Consider the following 24,867-nt stretch of genomic DNA (forward strand, 5'->3'; position numbering starts at 1 on the left):
TGAAGTGATTATTCTTAAATGTGTAATAAGGATAATGATTAGTAACATGTACCTTCACCAGCAGTCACATTATTAGGTGGTTTAATGAGGTGGAAATGTATTGAGATTCATAATTCATATGTGATTATTTTGAAGACCTTACTGCTTATTGTACTACTTTATTAAAACTTTATACAACACAAAGGCACTGTCTATTTCATACTGGGGAACAATCATCTGTAAGATTTGTAGTATGGGTGACTTCTGTGTTTCTCACTAAGCCTCTACAACTGTAAACATTCTGCACCCTCAGCAAATGCAATGTGAGCTTTAGGGCTGATCTGTAGAGCCCCCACTGCCTGCTTGGGTGGTTACATTGGGCTCCCTAAGGTTATTTGTTATCTTTATTTTTCACTTTCAATCATATATTCTGTGATAGTGCCTAACTCAGCTCAGTTAATTCTGAATTTAATTTTACTGGAGATATATATATATATATATATATATATATATATATATATATATATATATATATATATATACATACACACATACATACATATACACACACACACATACATACATACACACACACATACATGCACACATATATGTATACACACACATATACAAATGTTAATGTATATATATTTATGTAAGTCTATTGGTTGTAATGTTTTAGTAAAAGTAGATTAGTTGACCATAATCTTATACTAAGAAGAGGTTAATGCTTATGAATCATGTTTGTCAGCAAACGTTCGTGTGTAGAGGGGTGGGTAAGACCTAAGTAGAGGACATTAATTCACTTGGGGGTTAGATCACAACAGAATCCACCAGAGTTTTTTATTTTAATTGAATATGGTATTTTTAAGAGTAAATGCAAAAAATAATACATTCAGCTTAAATAAGAGAAAGTAAAGATAAATGCAATCAAGCTAAATTATAGAGGAACACAAATCTGATTGTAGGGTTCTTTTTTTTTTTTTTCCTTCTCCAGGAAGAAAAAATGTTTATCATGGGGACAACAATTCATTTTTTGCCATATCCTATTTGTAGAGTTGGTGATAGAACAGGCAAATGTACCAGCACTTGAAATATGTTTTAACTGTTAATTAAATATCGTTCTCTACAATATGCATTATCATTAAAAACAGAAGTTCCCCTAAGAGTGTACTTTCTTTTCTGTTAATGAGTATGACAGTATAATGCTTTTCAAAGTAACACCCCTTAAAACATTTGTCTTTTTTTTTAAGTGGTAAGTTTAAATGTGATAAATATAAGCATGCTTTTTTCTCATTGTAATGATTAGTACTTCGGTCATTAAAATACTGTTTATTCTTCATAGGCAAAATGTTCTTGTTCTTTTCTTCCTCCTTATGACAGAATGAGAATTTTAAGTTAATTTTTGTTTTTAGCTAATAACACAATTGGGATGGGGCCTACACTTAAATGTGGGTGGTGAGGGATTCAATTGATTTTAACCAATATTTTATTGAAATATTTATTGAAAGACTGCAATACACTAAGAATAAGAAGAAAATTCTGACTCTGTCTCTACACTCTAAGCATTTGGGGCTTAGAAAAGAAAATAGAGATGTATATAGATATTAAAAAGCAGAAGGTTATGGAAAAATAAGTAGTTTCATAACTCAGCCTAGAAAGGCAGGAGAAGAAGTCCAGGGGAGGCACACACATTTTGCTTCAGAAGCATACTCTGTTTTCTCTCACATGGTGGCCTGAAGAGTCAAAATATGTGAGCAATCAAATAACAGTAAGAAGAAACCAAGGGGGCAGAGATTGAATATAAATACACATGTAACCTGACTCATAGGCTGGGTGGTGGAAGGGGGTGATCCTATAGAATGCCCACATTTCCCATTCCTGGGTGTGTTGTGTTAAAAACCCCCAGACAACAAGAGGGCCACAAAGGAGAGAAGATCAGCCCTGTGGGAGATGGTTTGCTTAGATTGGTTTTCTGAGGGAGGTTGAGATATGCATGGGAAAGGGTTTGTTCACTTACTCAACAATGAAAACATTTTTCCAGTTGACAGTTTGATCCTCTGGTCCCAGCCTATACTGCTATGACTGCAATGCAAGAAACAGTAAGAACTCAGCTAGAGCTCTCCTCCAAGCTTAGTGAAACTGGAGCAGAGCTAGGCACAGTGGCACACTCTTGTAATCCCAGCTATTCAAATGTGTGACCTCACACATTTGAGGTCAGCCTAAACAACTTAATGAGACCCTGTCTCAAAATAAAAAAACAGAAAGTACTGGGGATACAGCTCAGTAGTAGTGTTTCTCTGAGTTCAACCCCCAGTATCACATGAAAGGGGAGGAGAGCCATGAATCAGTGGGTTAGGGATGTAGCTCAATGGTAGAGGATTTGCCTAGCATGCTTGAGACCCTGGGTTTGATCCACCAAATCAAAAACAAAAACAAAAAGTCACACAGGTCAGATGTCTCTCTGCATCTTGTTGATATACACGTCATATGCTCTGACCTCCACCCTTGAGCTGTAGTGGAAAGTTAAGGCTTTGTCTTTCTTTATGAGGACCCTGTCCTTGGCTCCTATTAGCTGGTAGTTCTCTCTCTTTCTTCTGTTATCAGAAAGGTCTTAAGGTCTTAAAATCTTCTCTGCATTGATGTATATTAAACAAGATAACTTTATCTCTTTTTTAATCTTCTGGAATGTGAAAAATGCCAGATGAGAACCACAGCGCTGCTACAGCAGAATCCAGTCGCCTTCTAGATGTACCTCGCTACCTCTGTGAGGGGACAGAATCCCCTTATCAGACGGGACAGCTGCACCCAGCCATCAGGGTAGCCGACCTTCTGCAACACATTAACCTCATGAAGACATCAGACAGCTATGGGTTCAAAGAGGAATATGAGGTGAAAGCTTCAGTACTACATTAAACTTTATTTTTAACCATGATGGTGGAATTTAATGTTTTTTTTCCTCCTTTGAGCATAACAAGAATGGAATGCTCTGTGACCTCTCTAATCCAATGTTTATATGTACAGTCAAGTGTATATACAGCAAACAGGGACAGAGATGTACTTCCCAAGGATAGATCTGGCTCCTCATTAATTGTAAGAATATTTAAGATATTTAAATATTTAAATTTAAAATATTTAAGAATATTTTTGATTCCATAACTTACTGTGTCAATAAAAACACTTTGTTAGACCTTCCTTATATTTGCCCATTCAAAAATCTAGTAGCAAGATACCCAGAGTGCCATTGTACATTACAGACACTGTTTGAATGACTTAACTACCAGGCATTTCTCTACTTCTTTGCTTATTAACTCTGTTATTGAGAAGGAAGAAGGTTTGTGCTTCCAATGTAGTATTTGCCACTCTCAGGTTAATTTATAAACTGTTGGTTGAGAGTGGCAAGGATGAGAGAATACTGCAAATCCAATAAACACCATTAAGTAGCCAGAAAGAAGAAGGATGTGGGAAATTGTTCTTCTAACCTATTTGCCCTTCCCATTCATACCCAAATACCAGGATCTATCTTAGGAAGTGATTTAAACTGAACATTCTGGTAAACATAATGTAGCAAAGAGGGAAAAGTACTTTAGCTGTTTGACACATACTGAGAAATGTCAGCCTGAAGCATGAAAGTATGTCCATACCACTACATCCACCATAGGGCATACACATTTAGAGTGAAAGAGACCAAGCAATACTTTACTTTGAAAGAGCATCCAAAATACATCCATTTTCATGAAAAATTATGTAAACTCCATGTTTGATCTGTAAACTCCTCTCATACCTTATTTTGGGAGTGAATAAAATTACCTTTGATTTTGAATACTGGTTTCAGATATATATGTTGGGGCACTATGTCATAGAAACAAAATAAATGCAGGGAATTAGAATACCCTGCCAGAGTTGGTTCTTTTGTTCATTTCATGTGTATTCCTGTGTAGTTTGCTTCAAAGACTATTGGCTCTTTGAAGACCTCATTTCCTGTGTTGAAGCAAAGTTTAAGTTTTCTGCAAAGAGAAATCTTTACTCATATTTTAAATTGCTGCATATGGTAATTAAATCAATCAACAAATTCATCTGTTCCTAGATTCTTGGAGAAGGGGACTCTTTTTAATTTTCATATGGTCCCTTGTTGTAGAGACTCAGTCCTTTTCATGATCTTCAAAGAAAATGAAATGTGATGTATTGCACACAATTTAATGAATAATTATAGAGGGAAGCAGAGGTTTCATTTTTTTTTCCTACAATAAATGCTAAAGAACACACATTGGAAAGATACTCATTAAAAGTAATTTTCGCAGTTTTTGATGCATTATTATTCAATATGTTTTGAAAAGAATGATGCTTTTTCTACTGCCATCTCACAAAAGTTATAGCCATCTGAAACTTGAAATACTTTCAAGGTTCTTTTATTCCTCTTAAGGTTACTTTTTGTCTTTAATTTGAACTCAGTCTAATCCAAGATGAACAAGTATGAGGCCAACAAACCAGCTTTGAGGTCCCAGTTAAAGCTTGTTTACTACTGCAGAAATTCCTACCTCCTTGAGAAAGTGGCTTTTAACCATTTTTGTCTTCTGAACACACAACCCTGTTTTATTTTTTTAAAAAAATGGAATTAAATTCAATCTGCCTGTTAATTTTTTTTTCTTTTTTCCAGAGCTTCTTTGAAGGTCAATCAGCATCTTGGGATGTAGCTAAAAAAGATCAAAACAGAGCAAAAAACCGATATGGAAACATTATAGCATGTAAGTTCCCATATTATTCTTGGTGAATATAAATATTTTGTATACAACAATATATAGTGAGTTGCAGATGCTCCTTATGTGGTTTTTAAACTTAGAGAGTCCTAGAGCATGGCACATCTGTTATAAAGTACTATTTAATATATTAAAATAGCATTGACAATGAGCAATAACTGCAGTTGTCATCCTCATTTATTAAATTGCTTCAGATTCTTCACCATGTGGAGATAACTTGCGATTTGCTTTCATGTTTATACATAAATGCAGGGGGGATGTTATTAAACAGCTAAGAAAATCAGGATAGTGAAGATCTTTTCAGTTATAAATTGCTATAATATACTGGCCAAACACAGTCAAGGTTGGAGGTTTATTCATTCCAGGTACCTCTATTCCTTTCTTGGAGCCAACAGCTGAACCCTGGTTGCCCGGGAGATGGTCATTATTTGGGACTTCATCCTGATTAAGTCTTCACAATGTATACATGAGAAAAATAAATTTATTGCCATTGGAAACCACAGGAGTACTAAAGAAATTAGTAGGCAGTTTAACTTGCAGTTGGCTGCTGATTTACTTAAATTATTCTGTTCTGAATTTAAATTATTTTAAAATATTTAAAATACATCAAAATTTAACCTTAACTCTCAAGAAAAAAGATGAGACCAAGGTTGAAAATTCACGGTCCAGTTTTATGGCTCAGTTTGCTGTAAAGTGCAGAGGCAAAGACCTTTAAGGACTTTAATCATGCCTCTACAAAGCAAAATTCAAAGTTTAGGAAAGTGCAGGTTGTCAGACAAGTTCATGGGCCAAAGAATGACTCATCAGATATTATCACATTGTCTACAAACTTCCCAACTATGAGATGCAAGTCATGGACATTATAATTGTAATAATTAATAGCTCATTAAAGTTCTAGCATTTCCTCAGATTACTGATTTGATAGTAGTAAATTTTTATAGAGGATTGGTAAGTGTGGATTATAGTATGAGACTGAATTATTTTAAATCTCTACCAGTGACATTGTCTCAGAACAGGGGAGAAATTTAATAGCTTTCATTTTATCATTTAAACATTTTTAGATGATCACTCCAGAGTAATTTTACAACCTGTTGAAGATGATCCTTCTTCAGATTACATTAATGCCAACTATATAGATGTAAGTATTTGATAGTACATATTTTTTTATATTATGCTTACTTTATCAGCTTATATCTGTGAACCTTTTTGCTTGTTATTGCCTATATAGTGATTGCTAGTTTTTAAAATAAAGAACAAACTGTACACTTTTCCTTGTTCCACGTCCTAGTACTTACTGATGTTGTTGTGCTTTCTTTCACACCTGACTTTGGTTTGGGCTGTAGATTTGGCTGTACAGGGATGTAAGTACCACTATATGTAAATAACAGAACACTCTTATATTTAATATGAATATTCTTATTATGGTTATTACTAATGCTTACTACTAGTTATTTCTGCATGCTTCACCTAATTAGTCTCATACAGTATATCTATGTTCATTTTTTTGTAATTCTTTTACATGTGTAAGATCTATTTTATCTCCTTCCCTTTTCTTGTTTAGAAAAACAGGATCATTTTTGGCTTCAACAATTTATTATGTACCCGAGTTTTATTTGTTGATGATTTCTGTTTCTGGCTTTTATTCTTACCCTTTCCCAAACATGTGAGAAGCTGGATAGTATGATGTGTATTAGTTTTTCTGAAATTTTATTTTACATTTGATTTCCGAGGTTAAAAATAAGTAGGGAGGGCTGGGGGTATAACTCATGGTATAGCACTGGCCTAGCTGGTGCAAAGCCCTGGGTTCAACCACTAGCACTGCAAATAAATAAGTAAATAAATAAAATAAAAAAGGAAAAATAAAAAAGAAATAAACAGGGTGACCATTTTGTGGTGTGTGGTATGGTATTGGCTTATAAAGCAATAAAATTACTCAGGCAAAATAATTACTAAATTGCAATTGTATAATACATATATCACACATAAATATTGAGTCATACTAATGAAAAAGTTTAGTTTGATCATGAATTCCATTCTTAAATTTTAGTTACATACATATATAAAAATGCAAATTATTTAAGGGAAAGTATCAAATGAAATATATTGGTAAGGCTGCAATACATTACAATATATATATATGGAGAATAGGCTCTTTGGTCATATCACCTGGTTCAAAATCACACTAGAGATTTTGGGAATGTTACTTCTCTGTCTGTTTTTCAGTTTCCTCATCTTTACAGTAAGAATAGTAATAATAATAACAGTATATATCACTTTGCTATGAGAATTAAATGAAGTTATACACATTGAGCATTTAGCACAATGTCTAGCACATATTTAGCACTCCTTTGAGCTTCAGCATTTTTTTAGCAATTATAATTGAGGTGCTGAAATTGACAAATTCAAAGTACACATACTTACAATGCAAAATATGGAAGTAAAATATTACTGCATAGTTTTTTATACATAAAAGATGAAATAGAAATGAAAGTCCCAATTTTTTATAATTTTCATAAATAGAAAATATAGCTCTTATGAAGTTTGTATTTAGTAATTTTGAGAATTATAATTTAGTGTTAAGTATTATGTATATTTGTTAAATTTCTGATCATAATCTTATTCTCATTCAGTATTTAAATTTATTAGACATATCATCACAGAAAGCTACTCTACAAAATAAAAGAAACCATTTTTTTTTATCAATTTGTAGTTGCTCTTACCTATTTAAATTGATCTCTGTTTTCTGCCAAAGTATACACTGTGGAGCCTTATTTAGCACTACTTTGTGGTTTGCATGCAGGACTGTGTTCTAAACAAGATCTCATATCCAATCTTTCCATTAAGAAGACTCCAGTGTGTTTTGGCTGATTACTGTACATGTTATAATTTCCCTCTCCTGTTTAGTTTATTATACTTAAGAGATATCTTCTGTAATTAGTAATATTTCATAAAACAAGATTATTTTTAAAAACAGAAGGTTATTTTATAAGCATTCACTTATAAAATATAGGAAAAGGTTTTCCATAAAACCTTATGCTATGTTGGCAAATTAAGAAGTAGAAATCTTCACAATTTGCAATGGTGTGAAGCACACACTATTAAATTTTAGATTGGAGATCTCAGTGCACATAGGTACTGAGTGGTCCACATCAAAATGTGGGACAAATTTACCACAGACTCTTTTACTGGAGTTGTTTGGTAAATACACAGCTGATTCAAAGCTTAACCTTGTCTTACCATCAATAATTTTTCAACTCACAGTCTGTTGTAATTCAAACCATTTGACAGCAACTAACAATGAATTCCTTGTGAGGAATAATTTATTGCAATAAAATTAAATGTTTACCCAGTTTTGGGCACACTGTGCTCAGTTTTTTGTTCAGGATAAGATGCACTTTTGAAAAACTCCTCTTTCCCTATATATGTGTGTACCTATAATTATGTGTGTGTAAATTAACATTATCAGCACACACAGAATAGTTTTTGCAGATTCCTGAACATGTTACAAGACAGGAATAATCTCTAAAAAAAAAAAAAAATCTCAGCAGGGCTTTGATTTGATGCACACATGCATTGTCCAGCTCTAACATTGGAATGTTCTGTTATTTTTCTTTTTATGGTTCTAATATGTCCTCGTCCATTTGTAATGCAGTGTGTTGTACTTTTGAATGATAAAGTAAGAATAAATATTTTTAAACACAATTTTACTAGGAATGAATGACTAAAGATAAACATGAAGGCATAAACATTTTAGTGAAACCAAACAAAATCTGAGGTTATTCTGTAGCAAACAAAATTGATTATACAATGTATATTTTAATCAGAGCCTTTAAAATATTTAATTTTGTTTTATGCTTACCTTTCAGATAATATAGGTTTGAGAAGTGAGCTATGTGTTCACTACTCATGTCTGGACTTATTACTATAACTTAATCTTAACAGGTGGTTGTCTGCATCTTTTTATGCCTTCATTCATTTATTTTTGATACTGATGCAATATGATAACAAGTTCATTCTCCTATTTTAGGGCTACCAGAGACCAAGCCACTACATTGCAACTCAAGGTAAGATGTTGTACTAATAAATGCAATAGCTTGAACAAGCTTGCTTATCCATTCATAATGGGGGGAAAATAAACTCTTCTGATTAACATGGTTCTTTACTCATTGTATAGTACAATTTTCTTTTAATCTGTGCAAACATAAATTTAAGCACGACTTTCTTTTTTTTATTTTATATTTTCCAGTCCTGGGAATTGAACCCAGGGACTTGTACATGCCAGGTAAATGTTCTGTCGCAGGGCCACATTGCTTCCCCAGGCGTTTTCATTTTATTTTGAAACAGGGTCTCTCTAAGATGCCCAGACTGGCCTTAAACTTGCAATCCTCCTATCTCCACCAACTAAGTAGCTGGGATTACAGGTGTGTACCACTGCACCTGGCTGATTTATTTTTTAATTAAAAGTGAAAGAAAAGCTGCAGGTAGTTTTAGTGATTTGGTCCTTGGTATTCAGATATCTCAAAGCACCAGTCAATAGTGCTGAGTAGAGGAATTCCTTATTTATGTTAAAAAGAAAATGAGGAGATTTCTTCTTGTATAAGATGCTTGTGTTTTTGTAGCAATTTCTCAGCCTGGAATGTAATAATACCCAGGACCAATATTGTTATAATGAGATATTATACTGCCTCCTGGCAATTTTTTGGCAAGCCAAGAATGAAACAAAATAGAGATTTAGAGGAAATTTAGTCAAGTTTATTCCTCATAGAAAATAAGAAAATAGTAGGGAAATATTATAGTGGTGCACTAGAGAATAAAAATATCCAAGCAAAGAACATCTTTAGTTTTCTCTCCAAATTGATTCCCAGCCACCAAAAGAGAAATCTGCACATCTGTTTTATACAAGAAGCAACTAAAAAAAAAAAATACTTTTTAAATTTTTTTGATAGAAGTCCTTTTCTAAGTGTTTCACATATTTTTGGAGTAATTGAGTTTAATTGAATATTCTTTCAAGTTAGAAAGTTCAACCTTGTATTGAGCAATCTAGTTTTATGGGACTGAGTGTAGCCCAGCACATGCTTTTGCAGTTTAAAGATGATAAATATTGGAATGTGTCATCATGTGTAAGGATGCTTCTTCATTAACTTCTAAACACATACTATTCATAAATGCTGAACATTTATTGAATTGGTAATAAATGCTATTTGGTTGATGTGGCATAAAAGTACTGTTTTTCACATGTATTCAAAAATGCACTGAAGTCACTTAGTGACAGATATAAATAACCTAGAGTCTAGTGATATCTTTCTTTTAATTGAGAAGCATAGAAGGCAAATGGGCGGGGGGGACTTGTTTGTGCCTAATAGTGTGAATTTAGGTATGAACTGAATTTAATTAGTTCCAGTGACATTTTTTTTTGAACTTTATTTAAAAATATTTTTTAGTTGTACTAGACACAATATCTTTATTTTATTTATTTATTTATTATGTGGTACTGAGGATCAAATCCAGTGCCTCACGCATGCAAGGCAAGCGCTTTACCACTGAGCTACAACCCCAGCCCTTTTTTGAACTTTTAATGATCATTTTTAGTTCATTTCATTTACTCTGCTTCTATCTTATCTAAACTTCTTACTAAGTACAAAGTTTCTCTGATAACATAATATTAAAATCCATTTCTTTATAGGCCCGGTTCATGAAACTGTATATGATTTCTGGAGAATGATCTGGCAGGAGCAGTCTGCCTGCATTGTGATGGTTACAAACTTAGTTGAGGTTGGCCGGGTAAGAGAAAAGAAGATGTTTTTGTTATCATATTCACATGAATATAACTGAGAAGAAACAGATGATATATTTAAAGATAATATGATCCAATGAGTTTTAAAAATTCATGGACACAGCAATTCAATTGAGTGCTCTCCTAAATGGATCTTTATAATTATTTAATTTTTCATTGAGTAATAAAATATACTAAAATCAATTATATTATATGGTATATATATATTTATACACACACATATATGTGTGTGTGTGTGTGTGTGTGTGTGTGTGTGTGTGTGTATATATATATATATAAATTTTTTTGTTGCCATTCCAAATTTTTTTTGGTATTTAATGTAGGGCACTAGACCAGCGAGCCACATCCTCAGCCCTATTTTGTATTTTGTTTAGAAACAAGGTCTCATTAAGTTACTTAACACCTTGCTTTTGCTGAAGCTGGCTTTGAACTCGTGATCCTTCTGCCTCAGCCTCCTGAGCCACTGGGATTACAGGCGTGTGCTACTGCACCCAACAGACTTATATATTTTTAGGAGAGTGTGTAATGTCTTTCCAATTGTCATGTAACAAATTTTTTTTTATTTGTTTTTGTTTGGGTACTGGGGATTGAACCCAGAGGTGCTTAAATATTGAACTACATTTCCAATATTTTTTGGGGGGGAGGTCTCACTAAGTTGTTTAGGGTCTTCTTAAATTGCTGAGACTGGCTTTGAACTTGTGATCATCTGGCCTCAACCTCCTGAGTCAGTGGGATTACAGCCTGTGTCACTGAGCCTGGTTATAGATTTGTTTTTATCTGTGTTTTAAGTGTGACCAAAAGAGCCATCCTTAATTAAATCATCTTGGCTCATGTGTATTATGTATTCAGGTACAACTAAGTATTCTTTTTGTCATTTAGGTTAAGTGCTATAAATATTGGCCTGATGATACTGAAGTTTATGGTGACTTCAAAGTTACCTGTGTAGAAATGGAACCACTTGCTGAATATGTAGTTCGGACATTCACCCTGGAAAGGGTAAGTATTATAAAATTCTATTTAAAATGCACATATTGAAACTATACTTTATCTTAAAATCTGTCAGGTTTTCTTCTTTTTTAAAATTTTTCTCACTGGTGCATTATAATTATACATAATAGAGCGATTTGTTATGCCGTATTTTTTGCAAGCACATAACATAATTTGATCAGGTTTTGTTTTGATGATAGCATGAGATCCATTCATTCATTCACTCTATGTGTATTTATTGGAGAGCTTACCCTCTGCCAGGCATGATTCTAAACCTTGAGACAAATGTTAAAAAACCTCTGTTCATTTGGAGTTTATCATCCATTGAGGGGAGAAAGGTGGTAAATATAAACAAGTAATAGCATGAAAAGTGCTATGGTGAAAAATATGGTTGGGAATGTAGGGACTATTATTGAGATAGGGATGTTAGAAGGATGATTAGGAAAGGACTTGTTGAGAAAACAACATGAGTCAGGACCCCAAGGAAGTGAGGGTGTGACAGGTTTTGTGGGAGGCAACAGGGTTTCTGGTAGAGGTTAAGTCATTTTTGTGACTGGAAGACTTATATTTCTGTCACAAGGAGAAATCGCCAGGAGGCCAGGGTGTTCTGAGGTGGGTAGGTGAAGAACAAAAACAGACATGAATTTGAAAGAATTATAGAGCCTGTTTTTTATGAGGATTAGGATGATTTTAGTTTGTACAAGGGAGTCAGGCAGCCACTGGAGGGTTTTGAACCTGAGGGCAACATGATCTGACTTATTGATAAGGGGAACTGGATCAGGGAGGGTGGTATAATGATCAGGGAGGGTGGTATAAAATGAACTTGAAACAGCACATAAAGCGGGCTTAGTTGCGGAAAAGCTTAAGAAATATGACTACCCAGAAGAGTAAACTAATCTATATCCAAAAATATTAAAAATTATACACACAGAAAAAGAACTGTGATTATCGGTATCCCTAATTCTTAGAGATTCTAGAATCTCTGAAGAAAGGCAACTACTAGTATGTCTATTAGAGAGATTTAGCTTTTTATATGGTACCATTTTTTATTTTCTTTTTTTCTTTTCTTTTCTTTTCTTTTCTTTTATTTTTTTCATCTTTCATACATTTGATTCAAGTGAGTTATGAACTTCCATTTTTACCCCAAATACAAATTGCAGAATCACATCAGTTACACGTTCACAATGTTTACATAATGCCATATTAGTGACTGTTGTATTCTGCTGCCTTTCCTATCCCCTACTATCCCCCCTCCCCTCCCCTCCCATCTTCCCTCTCTACCTCATCTGTTGTTGTTCCGTTCTCTCCCTTCCCCCCCTTCCCCTTACAACCTCATATATGTGATTTCATATAACGATGAGGGTTTCCTTCCATTTCCATGCAATTTCCCTTCTCTCTCCCTTTCCCTCCCACCACTCATCTCAGTTTAATGTTAATCTTTTCCTCATGCTCTTCCCCCCTGCTCAGTTCTTAGTTGCTCTCCTTAAATCAAAGAAGACATTTGACATTTGTTTTTTAAGGATTGGCTAGCTTCACTTAGCATAATCTGCTCTAATACCATCCATTTCCCTGCAAATTCCATGATTTTGTCATTTTTTAGTGCTGCATAATACTCTATTGTGTATAGATGCCACATTTTTTTTTTATCCATTCATCTATTGAAGGGCATCTAGGTTGGTTCCACAGTCTAGCTATTGTGAATTGTGCTGCTATGATCATTGATGTGGCAGTATCCCTATAGTATGCTCTTTTAAGGTCCTCAGGGAATAGGGTCCGAGGAGGGCGATAGCTGGGTCAAATGGTGGTTCCATTCCCAGCTTTCCCAGGAATCTCCATACTGCTTTCCATATTGGCCACACCAATTTGCAGTCCCACCAGCAATGTACAAGTGTACCCTTTTCCCCACATCCTCGCCAGCACTTATTGTTGTCAAACTGTACTACAAAGCAATAGTAACAAAAACAGCACAGTACTGGTACCAAAACAGGCAGATGGATCAATGGTACAGAATAGAGGACACAGAAACCAATCCACAAAATTACAACTTTCTTATATTTGATAAAGGGGCTAAAAACATGCAATGGAAGAAGGAAAGCATCTTCAACAAATGGTGCTGGGAAAATTGGAAATCCATATGCAACAAAATGAAACTGAATCCCTTTCTCTCGCCATGCACAAAAGTTAACTCAAAATGGATCAAAGAGCTTGATATCAAATTAGAGACCCTGCACCTGATAGAAGAAAAAGTTGACTCCGATCTACATATTGTGGGGTGGGGCTCCAAATTCCTTAATAGGACGCCCATAGCCCAAGAGCTAATAACAAGAATAAACAAATGGGACTTACTTAAACTAAAAAGTTTTTTCTCAGCAAGAGAAACAATAAGAGAAATAAATAGGGAGCCTACATCCTGGGAACAAATCTTTACTCCTCACACCATTTTTTATTTTCAAATCTTCAAGAATTTTTTTTAAATGAGGAAAAATGCTCACTGGTTGTTAGTGTTGGTGAGATATTTTCATATGTTGCTGATCACAGTTAAATGTCTTTAAAACCTCTGTAAATCAATAAAACAGTGTATTTTCAGAATTTTAAAATGTTGATGTCGTTTGAGAAGCTTACCTTACCTAAATTTACTCTTAGAAATTTCTTTATATACAATGACTTCATTTATAGTCTTGGCAAATTATAGATAATCATATGTCTAGCAATCATAGAGAAATAGTTAAATCATTATAGTCATATGATCTTCAACAATAATATTTGAAAGTAATTCTACCAATATAAAGAATAGAGGAAATATCAAATGAAAGTAGCATTGTTAAGAACAGCATAATTATGATTATCACAACTATAAAATATAAAGGAAAATTTCTTTGATGAATCAAGTAGGATGAAATAAGCAATGATTATAGGAGATTTCAAAAACAGAACCATTAAGCTTGATTTAATTAATAACTGGATCTCATTATTATATACAGAGAGAATATAGTATATGTGTTCTCTTAAATTTATACAAGTCTAGTAAAAATCAATCGTGAATTTATTCATAAAGGAAACCTGAGTACATTTTAAACTTTTAGGTGTTTCTAAAATCTGATAGAAAGTAATAACAGATAACTGACCAATCACATTACAAATTACTTTCTTAGAAATCAACAAATCCTCTGGATAATCCTTGAATGAATGATTGCTGAAATTATATCAACAGTTTATGCAAAAATTTACCTAAAATTATCCTCTAAGATAAATTTAGGTTCATGAACTATTTTAATTTAGAAGCATGTGAAAAAAAAATCACAAAAATCAGAACACCAAAAAGAAAAAATCAATACAATACAACAAAGCAAAATTAAATATAGGGATTGGGACAGTGGCTCAGTGGTGAAGTGCTTGCCTGGCATGTGTGACACACTGAGTTCAATCCTCAGTGCCACATAAAATAAAAGTATTGTGTCATCTATGACTAAAAAAAAAAATAAGAAAAAAAATTAAATACAAAAAAGGAATACATGATAGAAAAAATAAGCTAAAAATCTAGTTTCTTGAAAACATCAATAAAGTAATGAAATCATTGTCAATTATAATTGGGCACAAATAAAATTCTCTAATATTCTATGAAGTATACTATATTAGAAAACAAGAAAGGCTGAGCACGGTGATGCATACCTGTAATCCCAGGGACCTGTGAGACTGAAGCAGGAAGATGAAAAGACTGAGGCTAGCCTGGACAAATTAGTGAGACCATGTCTCAAACAAAAAATAAAAGGGGCTGGGGATGTGGTTCAGTGGAGAGAGCCCCACTTTAATCCAGAATAACACATGCACGTGTGCTCACGTGTGCGCGCGCATTTGCACACACAGGTATATATGAACATAAGGAAGATACAACTACAGTTATTTGTATTATTAAGAAAGTTATAAAGAACATTGTATGTGAACTCAGATTTTAGTCTAGAGACACTAATTTCCTAGCAAATAATACTTGTAAAAAAAAAAAAAAATGGGCTCAAGAAGAGTTAGAAACCTGAACAGATGGTAGAAGAAAACAGAATAATTGTTAAATATACCATTAAAATTGCACAATGATTTTATAGTTGAGGTTTCTTTATCCTTTAAAAGAATAACCAATGTCTGTGTCATTCAAAGTATTTTAGCCATAAAAACCAATTAAAGTCAAAAAAGAAACTTGAAAATCTAGCATAACTGTTATAACAGAACTAGATAAAAATTGTACTTTCTCAAGTACACATTCTCTTTCTCTCTCTCTCTTTCTCTCTTTCTCTCTCTCTCTCCCCTGCTCTTTTTCTTTCTCTCTCTAGAATACACAAATTTTGCAGAACAATTTAACATAAAAAAATTTTGAAAATTTGAATCTAGCAGTGAATTAAGAAAATACAACCATACGATTTATCATGATTTTTCCCCAAGAATATAAGGATATTTCAACTGAGATAGAAAGTTTTGCAGATATTTCATTATGTCAGTACTTAAAAGGAAGAAAATTTATGATTTTATTAGTAGATGAATGTATTTAATGTTATTTGAAAGACATTTGTAGTAATACTCTAATGAGGAAAATGAGGAGTTGTCTTAAAGTTGATAAAGGAGATTCAACAATAATTATTAGGGTACATGTTAAGGAGTGGAAAACTAAACACTATTAGTTTATTATAATAAACTGATGTAGGGAGTGTTATTGCTATTATTATTAGGAATATGATATGCATAATCATTCTCACTAGTATTCAGTATTTTTTTAGAAGTTTTAACTGTTAACAGTTAGAAAAAAATAAAATGATTTTTTGCCAAGAAAGCTGGAGATAATATTTTTAAATGAAACAAATAAACATTAGTTGTTAAATGACTAATTCAGCATTAATATTCATAAATTATAGCTCTTCTTTATATTAGCATAAACAGAAATCAACATTAAAATTGTTTCACAATAATAAAAATTATATAAAATATCTTTGAATATGCTTAACAAGATACAACTCCTAATTGAATAAAACATAAAAGTCTATCAGAGGGCATAAAATAAGATATGACTGAATGGAGACATGCATCTTGTCACAGAACATGGAAGTACTTGACATTCATATCACTCTACAGATTTAATACAATTATTGGATTTTTATTTTGAACTTTTGGGTTCTTATTTAGGATTGAAAAAGTGACTTGGGGGTTCATAGGGGGAATCATGTATTTGGTAAGTACTCAGGAAACTTTAAATAAAAATAACAATGGGGGGCTGGGGTTGTAGCACAATGGTAAAGTCCTTGCCTAGCACGTACAAGGCACTAGGTTTGATCCCCAGCACTACATGATAAAATAAATAAACAAAATAAAGTTATTATGTCTATCTACAATTAAAAATATTTTTTAAAAAGAATAATAGGGGAGGTCTACCACCAGATAGAAACATTTACTTTAAAAAGGAAGTCTTGCACATGTAGCAGAAGAAATGAAGCAAGTCCCATACAGCCACTCCAGTAAAAGGGTTAATATAGAGGAGATGAGATAATTTTCTAAAATCAAGTCTTAAAATAATTTATGGTCTTCATCTCTAAAGTTGACTTGAAATTAGCAAAGAAGGTGATTTTTCCATTTGTGTAGTTTTGTGATGACTATTATAAGCATTTGTTGGGCCCTGCTTTGTGTAGTATATTGTGATAGGAACTGGAACCAGAAAGAATAATAAGACACAGTCTCCTAACTCCCAAGGTTTTGGTAATATCAGTTTATTCCTGATAGACTACAAAGATAATCTATCTTTTTCAATTTGTTTTATTAATTTCTTGTAATATTTTTACCTGTTCTGATTGAACAAGTGACATTGGGATCTTCCAATTCACAATCGAGTTAGAACTATAGAGATCACAATTTCTTTTTCTTTTGCTATAAATGCGAGTTCTTAAAAATGAATTTTGAAGGGCTGGGATTATGGCTCAGAGGTAGAGTGCTTATCTAGCATGTGCAAGGCCCTGAGTTCAATCCTCAGCACCACCTAAAAATAAGTAAATAAAATAAAGGTATTGTGTCCAACTATTTCAAAAAAATAAATATTAATTGTGCTATTTCACTTGTGCTCTCCAAGTTTTGCTATCCAATTCTCCATGCTTCTTTTAATAAAAATGAAGGAAGAGGTTTTAAAATGTACAGTTATAGGGTTCTTTTAAAGTAACCCCACAGGACAGACACAGTATATGCCTTGCTTCTTTGATTTTGCATTTTTGTTACTATCCATAGTGCTCTAGGTGCTGAATTATTTCAGGGAGCTAAGAAAACTCATTTACCCATAGAACAATTTAGTGGTCTGTATACTTTTACAAACAAATCTAGAGTGCCACTGTGCTGGAAATCCCCCCAGGCTATGCTTCAAAACCATTTTCAACATGGATAAGCAAGGCATTAACATCTCTTCATGAGGCAAAATCTGGACCATTGCTTTTATACACCATTGGAGAACTCAGTTCATTGTGTCAATAGTGTAGCATTTAGGCTTTCGATTTCCTTCTTTTCCCCTAATAATTTTATGAGTTGTCATTCCCAGTAAGAAGCAAGCTGTCAAGATAAATAAAATTTTCCCAGATTTAACAGAACTGAGAAAACCTTCTAATGTTCTGTGGCAGTTAGCTGACAATAATGGTAAGCTCCTAAGCTAGTATCCTTTTGTAGAAAAGGCATCATCTTTAGTAAATTTTTAATTATTATCACTGTCGATCAGTTCTAGTACCCATAATTATGTTTAATGGCTTCATTTTGGTCCTTTTGAAAACACTTCTTTCCATCTTTGCACAGAGGGGATACAATGAAATTCGTGAAGTTAAACAGTTCCATTTCACGGGCTGGCCTGACCATGGAGTGCCATACCATGCTACCGGGCTTCTTTCTTTTATCCGGAGAGTCAAGTTATCCAACCCTCCTAGTGCAGGCCCCATTGTTGTTCACTGCAGGTGAGTGTTGGTCCAAATCATTTTGACTGTATGCAGTTAGCTGTTATTCAAGACAAGCCAGGCATGTTTGCATATGCCTATAATCCCAGCAGCCCAGGAGGCTGAGGCAGGAGGATCACAAGTTTGAAGCCAGCCTCATCAACTTAGCAAGGCCCTAAGCAACTTAATGAAACTCTGTATCAAAACAAAAAAATAAAAAGGGCTAGGGATATGGCTCAGTGGTTTAGTGCCCCTGGGTTCAACTCATAATGCAAAAAAAAAAAAAAAAAAAAAAAAAAAAAAAAAATATATATATATATATATATATATATATATATATATATATATATATATATCAAGGAAAGAAGGCAAGATTTTACGCACAAATACCAATGTGCGTTTTCAAAGTGCCAGCTTGCATGTATTGCAGATAATGTAAAATGCAATAAAAGAAAAGTTAACTTTAAGTAGGATATAAAACAGAAACTTGAGAAATACATACATTCATCCTAATGTGTGTAGTGTTATCCACAATTACCAGTGTGGAAACTGACTTTTAGTGGCAACATCTGTGTTTTTGATCTTTTTTTTTTTTTTATCACTTTTGCAAATCCCATATTGTCTGGAATGGTAGGTTAAAATAGAGATTTCTTGCCAATCTAGTAAATTCCCACTAGAATCTCTAGCTTTTAAAACTAAATGTGAGACATACAGAGTTACTAAATGGCCTAAATTACAAGAATTTGTGCTGCAAAACAGAGATTTAATTTTTTTTTCAAAACAACATTCATCAGAGGACCTTGAAAAGTACATCAGTAAAATTCAGCAAATATATGCCCCCCAAATTAACATTATATCCAGACTCCTTCTGATTAGAAACCTCTCTTAAAATAAGCATTCTGAGACACTAAAAGCAAATTACATGGCCTCATATTGAGATGTGACCAGAAAAATAAGTACTGAATCGGAAAAGCTTTTCTAAATGCTACACGCCATTCTCAAACAGTAGCCCTACAAGCTACATAATAGGTTGTACTAAAGCATTTCTTTTCTTTCTGAAAATCCAACCTATTCAGGATTTAAATGGCCTTGTACAAAAGGGGGTGGGGGAAGCAACAGAGAATGAAACAAAAGCAAAGTATTCCATAAGGATCAGATACTATGTACCCTGGGAAAGGAACCTTCATTTCAGTCCTCCTCAAGAAATCTGATGTACTCCTCAATTACTTTCCTGTCTCAAACCCTGGGAACAGTGATTGAGAAGATGGTGAGGGAAAAAAACGGAGAGAGAGACACACACAATAGCTTTTGCTTAAATTTCTAAACGAACAGTGAGTTTAAAAAGGTGGCCCAGACTGGATAACAAAGAAATAATGTTATTAGTCATCTAAGCATTTAGAAAATAAGATAAATAAGTTTTCAATTCAGGGATTTCTTTATTTATCATAGTGGTTTACTTTCTCATAAATTGCTTACTTTGGAAGTGCTCCAGGAGTCTCAGATACTCTTCTTGAAACAGAAATATCATCTGCCACTTAATACCATGCATCTCTGAATTTTTAACAAAAAAAGTTGAATATACAGTGAGCCCCCCCACCCACCTTAAAAAAAATCTCCTTGATCTTGTTTGCTCCATTGACTTCTCTATGTAAAATTGGAGAAACATTTTCTGGGGTTAAGATAATCAAAGTATGTTAGGATTTAATTTTTTTAATTACATACAATACGATAGTGGTTATTGGGACCTGCTGATAATCAGTCTACATCTAACAATTAATTCAGATCATGATTCCAATATTGTTTCTCCTATTGAGTCCTCTCTTCAATAGCCATCATTCTCTTACCACCTGTCCCAGGAGCATTTCCTGTGGATTGTGGCTACTCAGGTTTCCCTCTGAAAGACTTTGGAACAAATGTGGGTTTTGCCCTAGTTTTTACAAGCATGTCTGTGAGACGCTGATCCTCATTCCCACATGGTTGTCCAGGGGACCCACAAAATGAATGTGAAATAATTTCCATTTGGAGTTAAAATTTATACCCTGAATCCACCAACTAATTGATCCTATGAGTTTGAAATTATATGTATTAAATCAATGTGAAATGAAGACTATGTGAGAAAAGTATAGAATTTGAACAATGCATGTTCCATTATTTTCAATCGGGAAACATTTTAAAACTCTTGTTCCAATCTTCTGTTTATACCGAGCCAGATACGCGACATGAAGTTATCTGTGCATTAATAAGTTTTTAAACAGCATGTGCAAATTAAGCATCTCACACTGCATTAAATCAATTTGATTTCACCTCAAAGTGAAAAGATCTTTATTTAATGTCATAAAGATAAACATGTCTCACAATTTTTCAATTTAATGTTTTTCACAGTGCTGGGGCTGGACGAACTGGCTGTTACATTGTGATTGACATCATGCTGGACATGGCTGAAAGAGAGGGTGTTGTTGACATCTATAACTGTGTCAAAGCCTTAAGATCTCGTCGTATCAATATGGTCCAGACAGAGGTATATCAATTTATCTCTAGTGAACTTTTTTTCTTTTTTTCTTTTTCATCACCCATAAAACAAAATAGTAGTGTAGTAGGTTTTTTAAAAAATTGATAATCAATGTTAGATCATCAAATCATATAGGAAATTTTTGGTACTATAATATTTCCATAGAGAGAAAATTATCTGTATCATCTGGGAATGACCTGCTGGGAATCAGTCATCTACCTTTGACAGAAAAATGTTATTAAAATAGCATAAAATTTTATTTTCCTTTCTTTTCATAGGAACAGTACATTTTTATTCATGATGCCATTTTAGAAGCCTGCTTATGTGGAGAAACTGCTATCCCTGTCTGTGAATTTAAAGCTGCATATTTTGATATGATTAGAATAGACTCTCAGACTAACTCTTCACATCTCAAAGATGAATTTCAGGTACGGACTATTTCTAAGGCCTCTTTTATGACTTGGTACAATTTGTTCTGGGCACTAATAGTTCTTTTAAGAAAGGTCTTTCAAGTCAAATTTATAACCTTTGACCCTATTTCAAGTATAATAAAATACCTGTCTCTTTCATTATACATATCATTGGAGTCACTTTTGTATTAATGAGCTCATTTCTCCTGTATCCTGAAGGGCAAATGAGTTCATACTCAGGGAAGAGAATGAGGACAAAATATTATAAAAGTCAAATTTGGTAATGATTTGTGTGTATTTATAACCTTTTTTTCTCCATGTAACTTTGTGGATCTTGACCTTCTTGCTATTAACCATGTGAAGAGATCAAGCACATTAAGAAAAATAGCCGAAGTTTGTACTAAACTTTCTCTAAATAGCCCCAAATGTTTTACTGCCCTTAAAACATCCCTGAAGTTGGGTGAAAAATGAAGTCAAGGGTAAACTCTAGAAATTTAATCCCATGAGTCTTAATTTAGCACTCTTCCCAATACTCACTGTGTCTTCAAATACCAAAATGTGATGGCAAATGTTAGTTTCCAACACTGAAAGGTCATCATCAGCATCATGGACCACCCTGAGTGGATTTTCTTTGGTTAGGCAATGTATCTTATGGGTAGCTGTGTTGTTTAGCTTCACTTTCCTGTAAGAAGAAGCACACTGAAGATTCTGCATCTTATTTCTTTGCATTTCTCAGGCTTCATTAGCTTTAACTAAAAAGTCTATCAGCCTGTCATAGTGGCAACTACCATTACTCACACAAATCCTTAACTTTCTACTTGGCCTCCTAAATTCTTGATGGGTGGGTGTTATGCTATTAAATGGGTCACTGTCTTTTAACCTGGGTTCTCTTTTTCCTTTTAGACTCTGAATTCAGTCACCCCTCGACTACAAGCTGAAGACTGCAGTATAGCATGCCTGCCAAGGAACCATGACAAGAACCGTTTCATGGACATGCTGCCACCTGACAGATGTCTGCCTTTTTTAATTACAATTGATGGGGAGAGCAGTAACTACATCAATGCTGCTCTTATGGATGTAAGAGACTGCCTTCTTTGTTAGTGTAAAGTGCCATGAAAATCTACATAATACAATTGAACACTGGCTAGTTTTCTTGTCTAGGAATTTAAAATGGCTTAGAAAGAAAAATCGGAAACTTTGAAATACAAGTTTTTGGAGAGCTATTTTAGATTTTCCCTTACAGAAACTCTTAGTAGCTATACTTTTTGGAGTTTTATTGTAGATTTAGAGCTTGATTGTCAATTATTATATAGGATAGACCGCAGGTTACATTTATCATCTTATTTATTTTCAAAAAAGAAAGTCATGCCTAATCTGTTCTGAATATCATTAGGAATGAATGTTTTAAATGACAGAATGCCATATTGTACCAAATTTATATTAATTTGTAAAATTTGGGGGGACTTTAATCTGTGGCATTTAATATTCCAATAATCTATAGATAATTTGTTTTATTTACCATTAGTTAATAGGGACTACTTAAAAATAACTAGGGAAATATTAACCCAGGTTAATATGATGTTAATCCGTCCTTTATCATGAAAGAGCTATCTTGTCTTATTCTAAGTTTTATCAAATGTGGGTACTCCAACATATACTTGGTGTATCAGTAACCCATAAATAGAATGACATGGAAAGAGTTTTAAATGATTTGAAGCTACCTTACTTTAGGTAACCTGGGAAAAAGCAACACTATCAAGGTTCAGGATTATTTTAAATAGCTTACCATCTTCATTTCTAGCTTTGACCCTTTTGACTACTAAATCATAGCAAGAAGAAATTTGAAGTCAGAGACCTTTCCTTTCTAACTATAATGAGGCTAAGTTTTTGCTCCTCTTGAGTTTTCTAGAATTACCATCTGTAAATTAGCAGCCTTGTATGGAGTAGAAACTTGGAATAGCCCACATTCTACTCCCAAGACCAGTCTTATCCAGTGACTTGCTCTTATCTGTGCTACAGAGAAAAATAATCCAGAGATAAGCTCAAATAGAAAGCTCTCATCCTTATTATACCTCGCATCTTGCCGGTGGTTTAAATTAATACATAGAAAAATATATTTCTATTTTAGTATAGATTCTGAATCTGAAGAAAACCAGATTTCCCAGACCAGATAGACATTGCCTTGACTATCCCCTCCTCTGGGAAAAGATAATATGTTGAGTCCTAATCAAAGGGCACTTAGTGAACAAGGTGCCATCACACCCTTGCCTGGGGCCAAGAAGTGTTAACTCTCTTGTCACTTGAGAATTTTAAGTGATTGAAACTGTCATTCCAAACACCTATGTTCACTGATGTTCATGGCCCAGGCACCATAGAACATGAATTGCCTATTGCAAAATATGCTGTGGATACCCATATGATATAAAAACATGACAGTTGGAGATTCCTGTGTTTGTTATTATTTGAAGAGGAGGGGAGTCAAACAGTTTTATTTATACACTCACACATTCTCACAGGAGATTGACAGACAAACATACTGGGGATTTTGTGCTTACTTTGCCTTCAGTCTTTCAGAGACTCACTTACCTGTGGGAAATTGAAACAGCCCCCGGCAAATGGAAGATCTTTATCTCAATCTTTAGTTTCATCTTTTGTATTTGTACCATCTTTATGTTTCTCAGTGAAGTAAAAATTCAGTCCTTGACTTGAATTGTTTTGGAGCCATCAATGTTTTCCCACCAAATTGATGCATTACTAGTTCCAGTGAATTCCAGTGACCCCCAGGGCTTAGGCAGCACTCTGCCTCCATCTCTATGGATAGCCAGCACCTCTACTGTTCCTACATTGAAGTGTGTTGAATCTGGACAACCTATCTGATCATACATTTTGAGTTATTATATTTTCTACCTCCTTTCTTCACAGAGCTACAGGCAACCAGCTGCTTTCATCGTCACACAATACCCACTGCCAAACACTGTGAAAGATTTCTGGAGATTAGTGTATGATTATGGCTGTACTTCCATTGTGATGCTAAATGAAGTCGACTTGTCCCAGGTTAATAGCCATGGATTGCTTTGTTTATTTGTTTATAATTTAAGTAGTAATAAAATGCTAGTTTTTGCTGTATAGTACTCTAATTAGAAAAAAATAATACACCTTTCTTTTTCTTTCAAAAAATTCATCACCTAGGGCTGCCCCCAGTACTGGCCAGAAGAAGGGATGCTACGATATGGCCCTATTCAAGTGGAATGTATGTCTTGTTCAATGGATTGTGATGTGATCAACCGGATATTTAGGATATGTAATTTAACAAGAGTAAGTCTTTGTTGGGTCACTCTAATGAGGCTGATTCAGAGCAAGTAGATCACAATCATGATGGCTAGAATTCAATTCAGACAATAGGGAGTAAAGAATTCATAAACACTACACAATCTATTTCAAAGCTAGTAAACATCTTATACTTCAATACAAGGAAAAAGACATTTCAAATGCA

The 24,867-nt window shown here is 33.9% G+C and overlaps 1 protein-coding gene across 5 annotated transcripts in view; it reads left to right on the plus strand.

Moving 5' to 3' along the window:
* The window catches only part of Ptprk (protein tyrosine phosphatase receptor type K), a 526,982-nt gene that overhangs the window by 494,470 nt on the left and 7,645 nt on the right, over window positions 1-24,867 (plus strand). For 3 of the 5 annotated variants that reach the window (XM_076858271.2, XM_076858267.2, XM_076858268.2), the window contains 12 exons: window positions 2,684-2,871; window positions 4,637-4,724; window positions 5,798-5,874; window positions 8,764-8,800; window positions 10,420-10,517; window positions 11,410-11,526; window positions 18,322-18,476; window positions 20,838-20,973; window positions 21,243-21,392; window positions 22,278-22,451; window positions 24,297-24,428; window positions 24,564-24,689. In XM_076858271.2, the coding sequence (XP_076714386.2) occupies window positions 2,684-2,871; window positions 4,637-4,724; window positions 5,798-5,874; window positions 8,764-8,800; window positions 10,420-10,517; window positions 11,410-11,526; window positions 18,322-18,476; window positions 20,838-20,973; window positions 21,243-21,392; window positions 22,278-22,451; window positions 24,297-24,428; window positions 24,564-24,689 (1,478 nt within the window). Of the gene's footprint in view, window positions 1-976; window positions 1,056-2,683; window positions 2,872-4,636; window positions 4,725-5,797; window positions 5,875-8,763; window positions 8,801-10,419; window positions 10,518-11,409; window positions 11,527-18,321; window positions 18,477-20,837; window positions 20,974-21,242; window positions 21,393-22,277; window positions 22,452-24,296; window positions 24,429-24,563; window positions 24,690-24,867 lie in introns of those variants that run through there. The other 2 variants (XM_076858269.2, XM_076858270.2) reach the window with 1 other exon arrangement.

The sequence above is a fragment of the Callospermophilus lateralis genome, chromosome 6 (genome assembly GCF_048772815.1).
Source record: "Callospermophilus lateralis isolate mCalLat2 chromosome 6, mCalLat2.hap1, whole genome shotgun sequence".
Lineage (NCBI taxonomy): Eukaryota > Metazoa > Chordata > Mammalia > Rodentia > Sciuridae > Callospermophilus > Callospermophilus lateralis.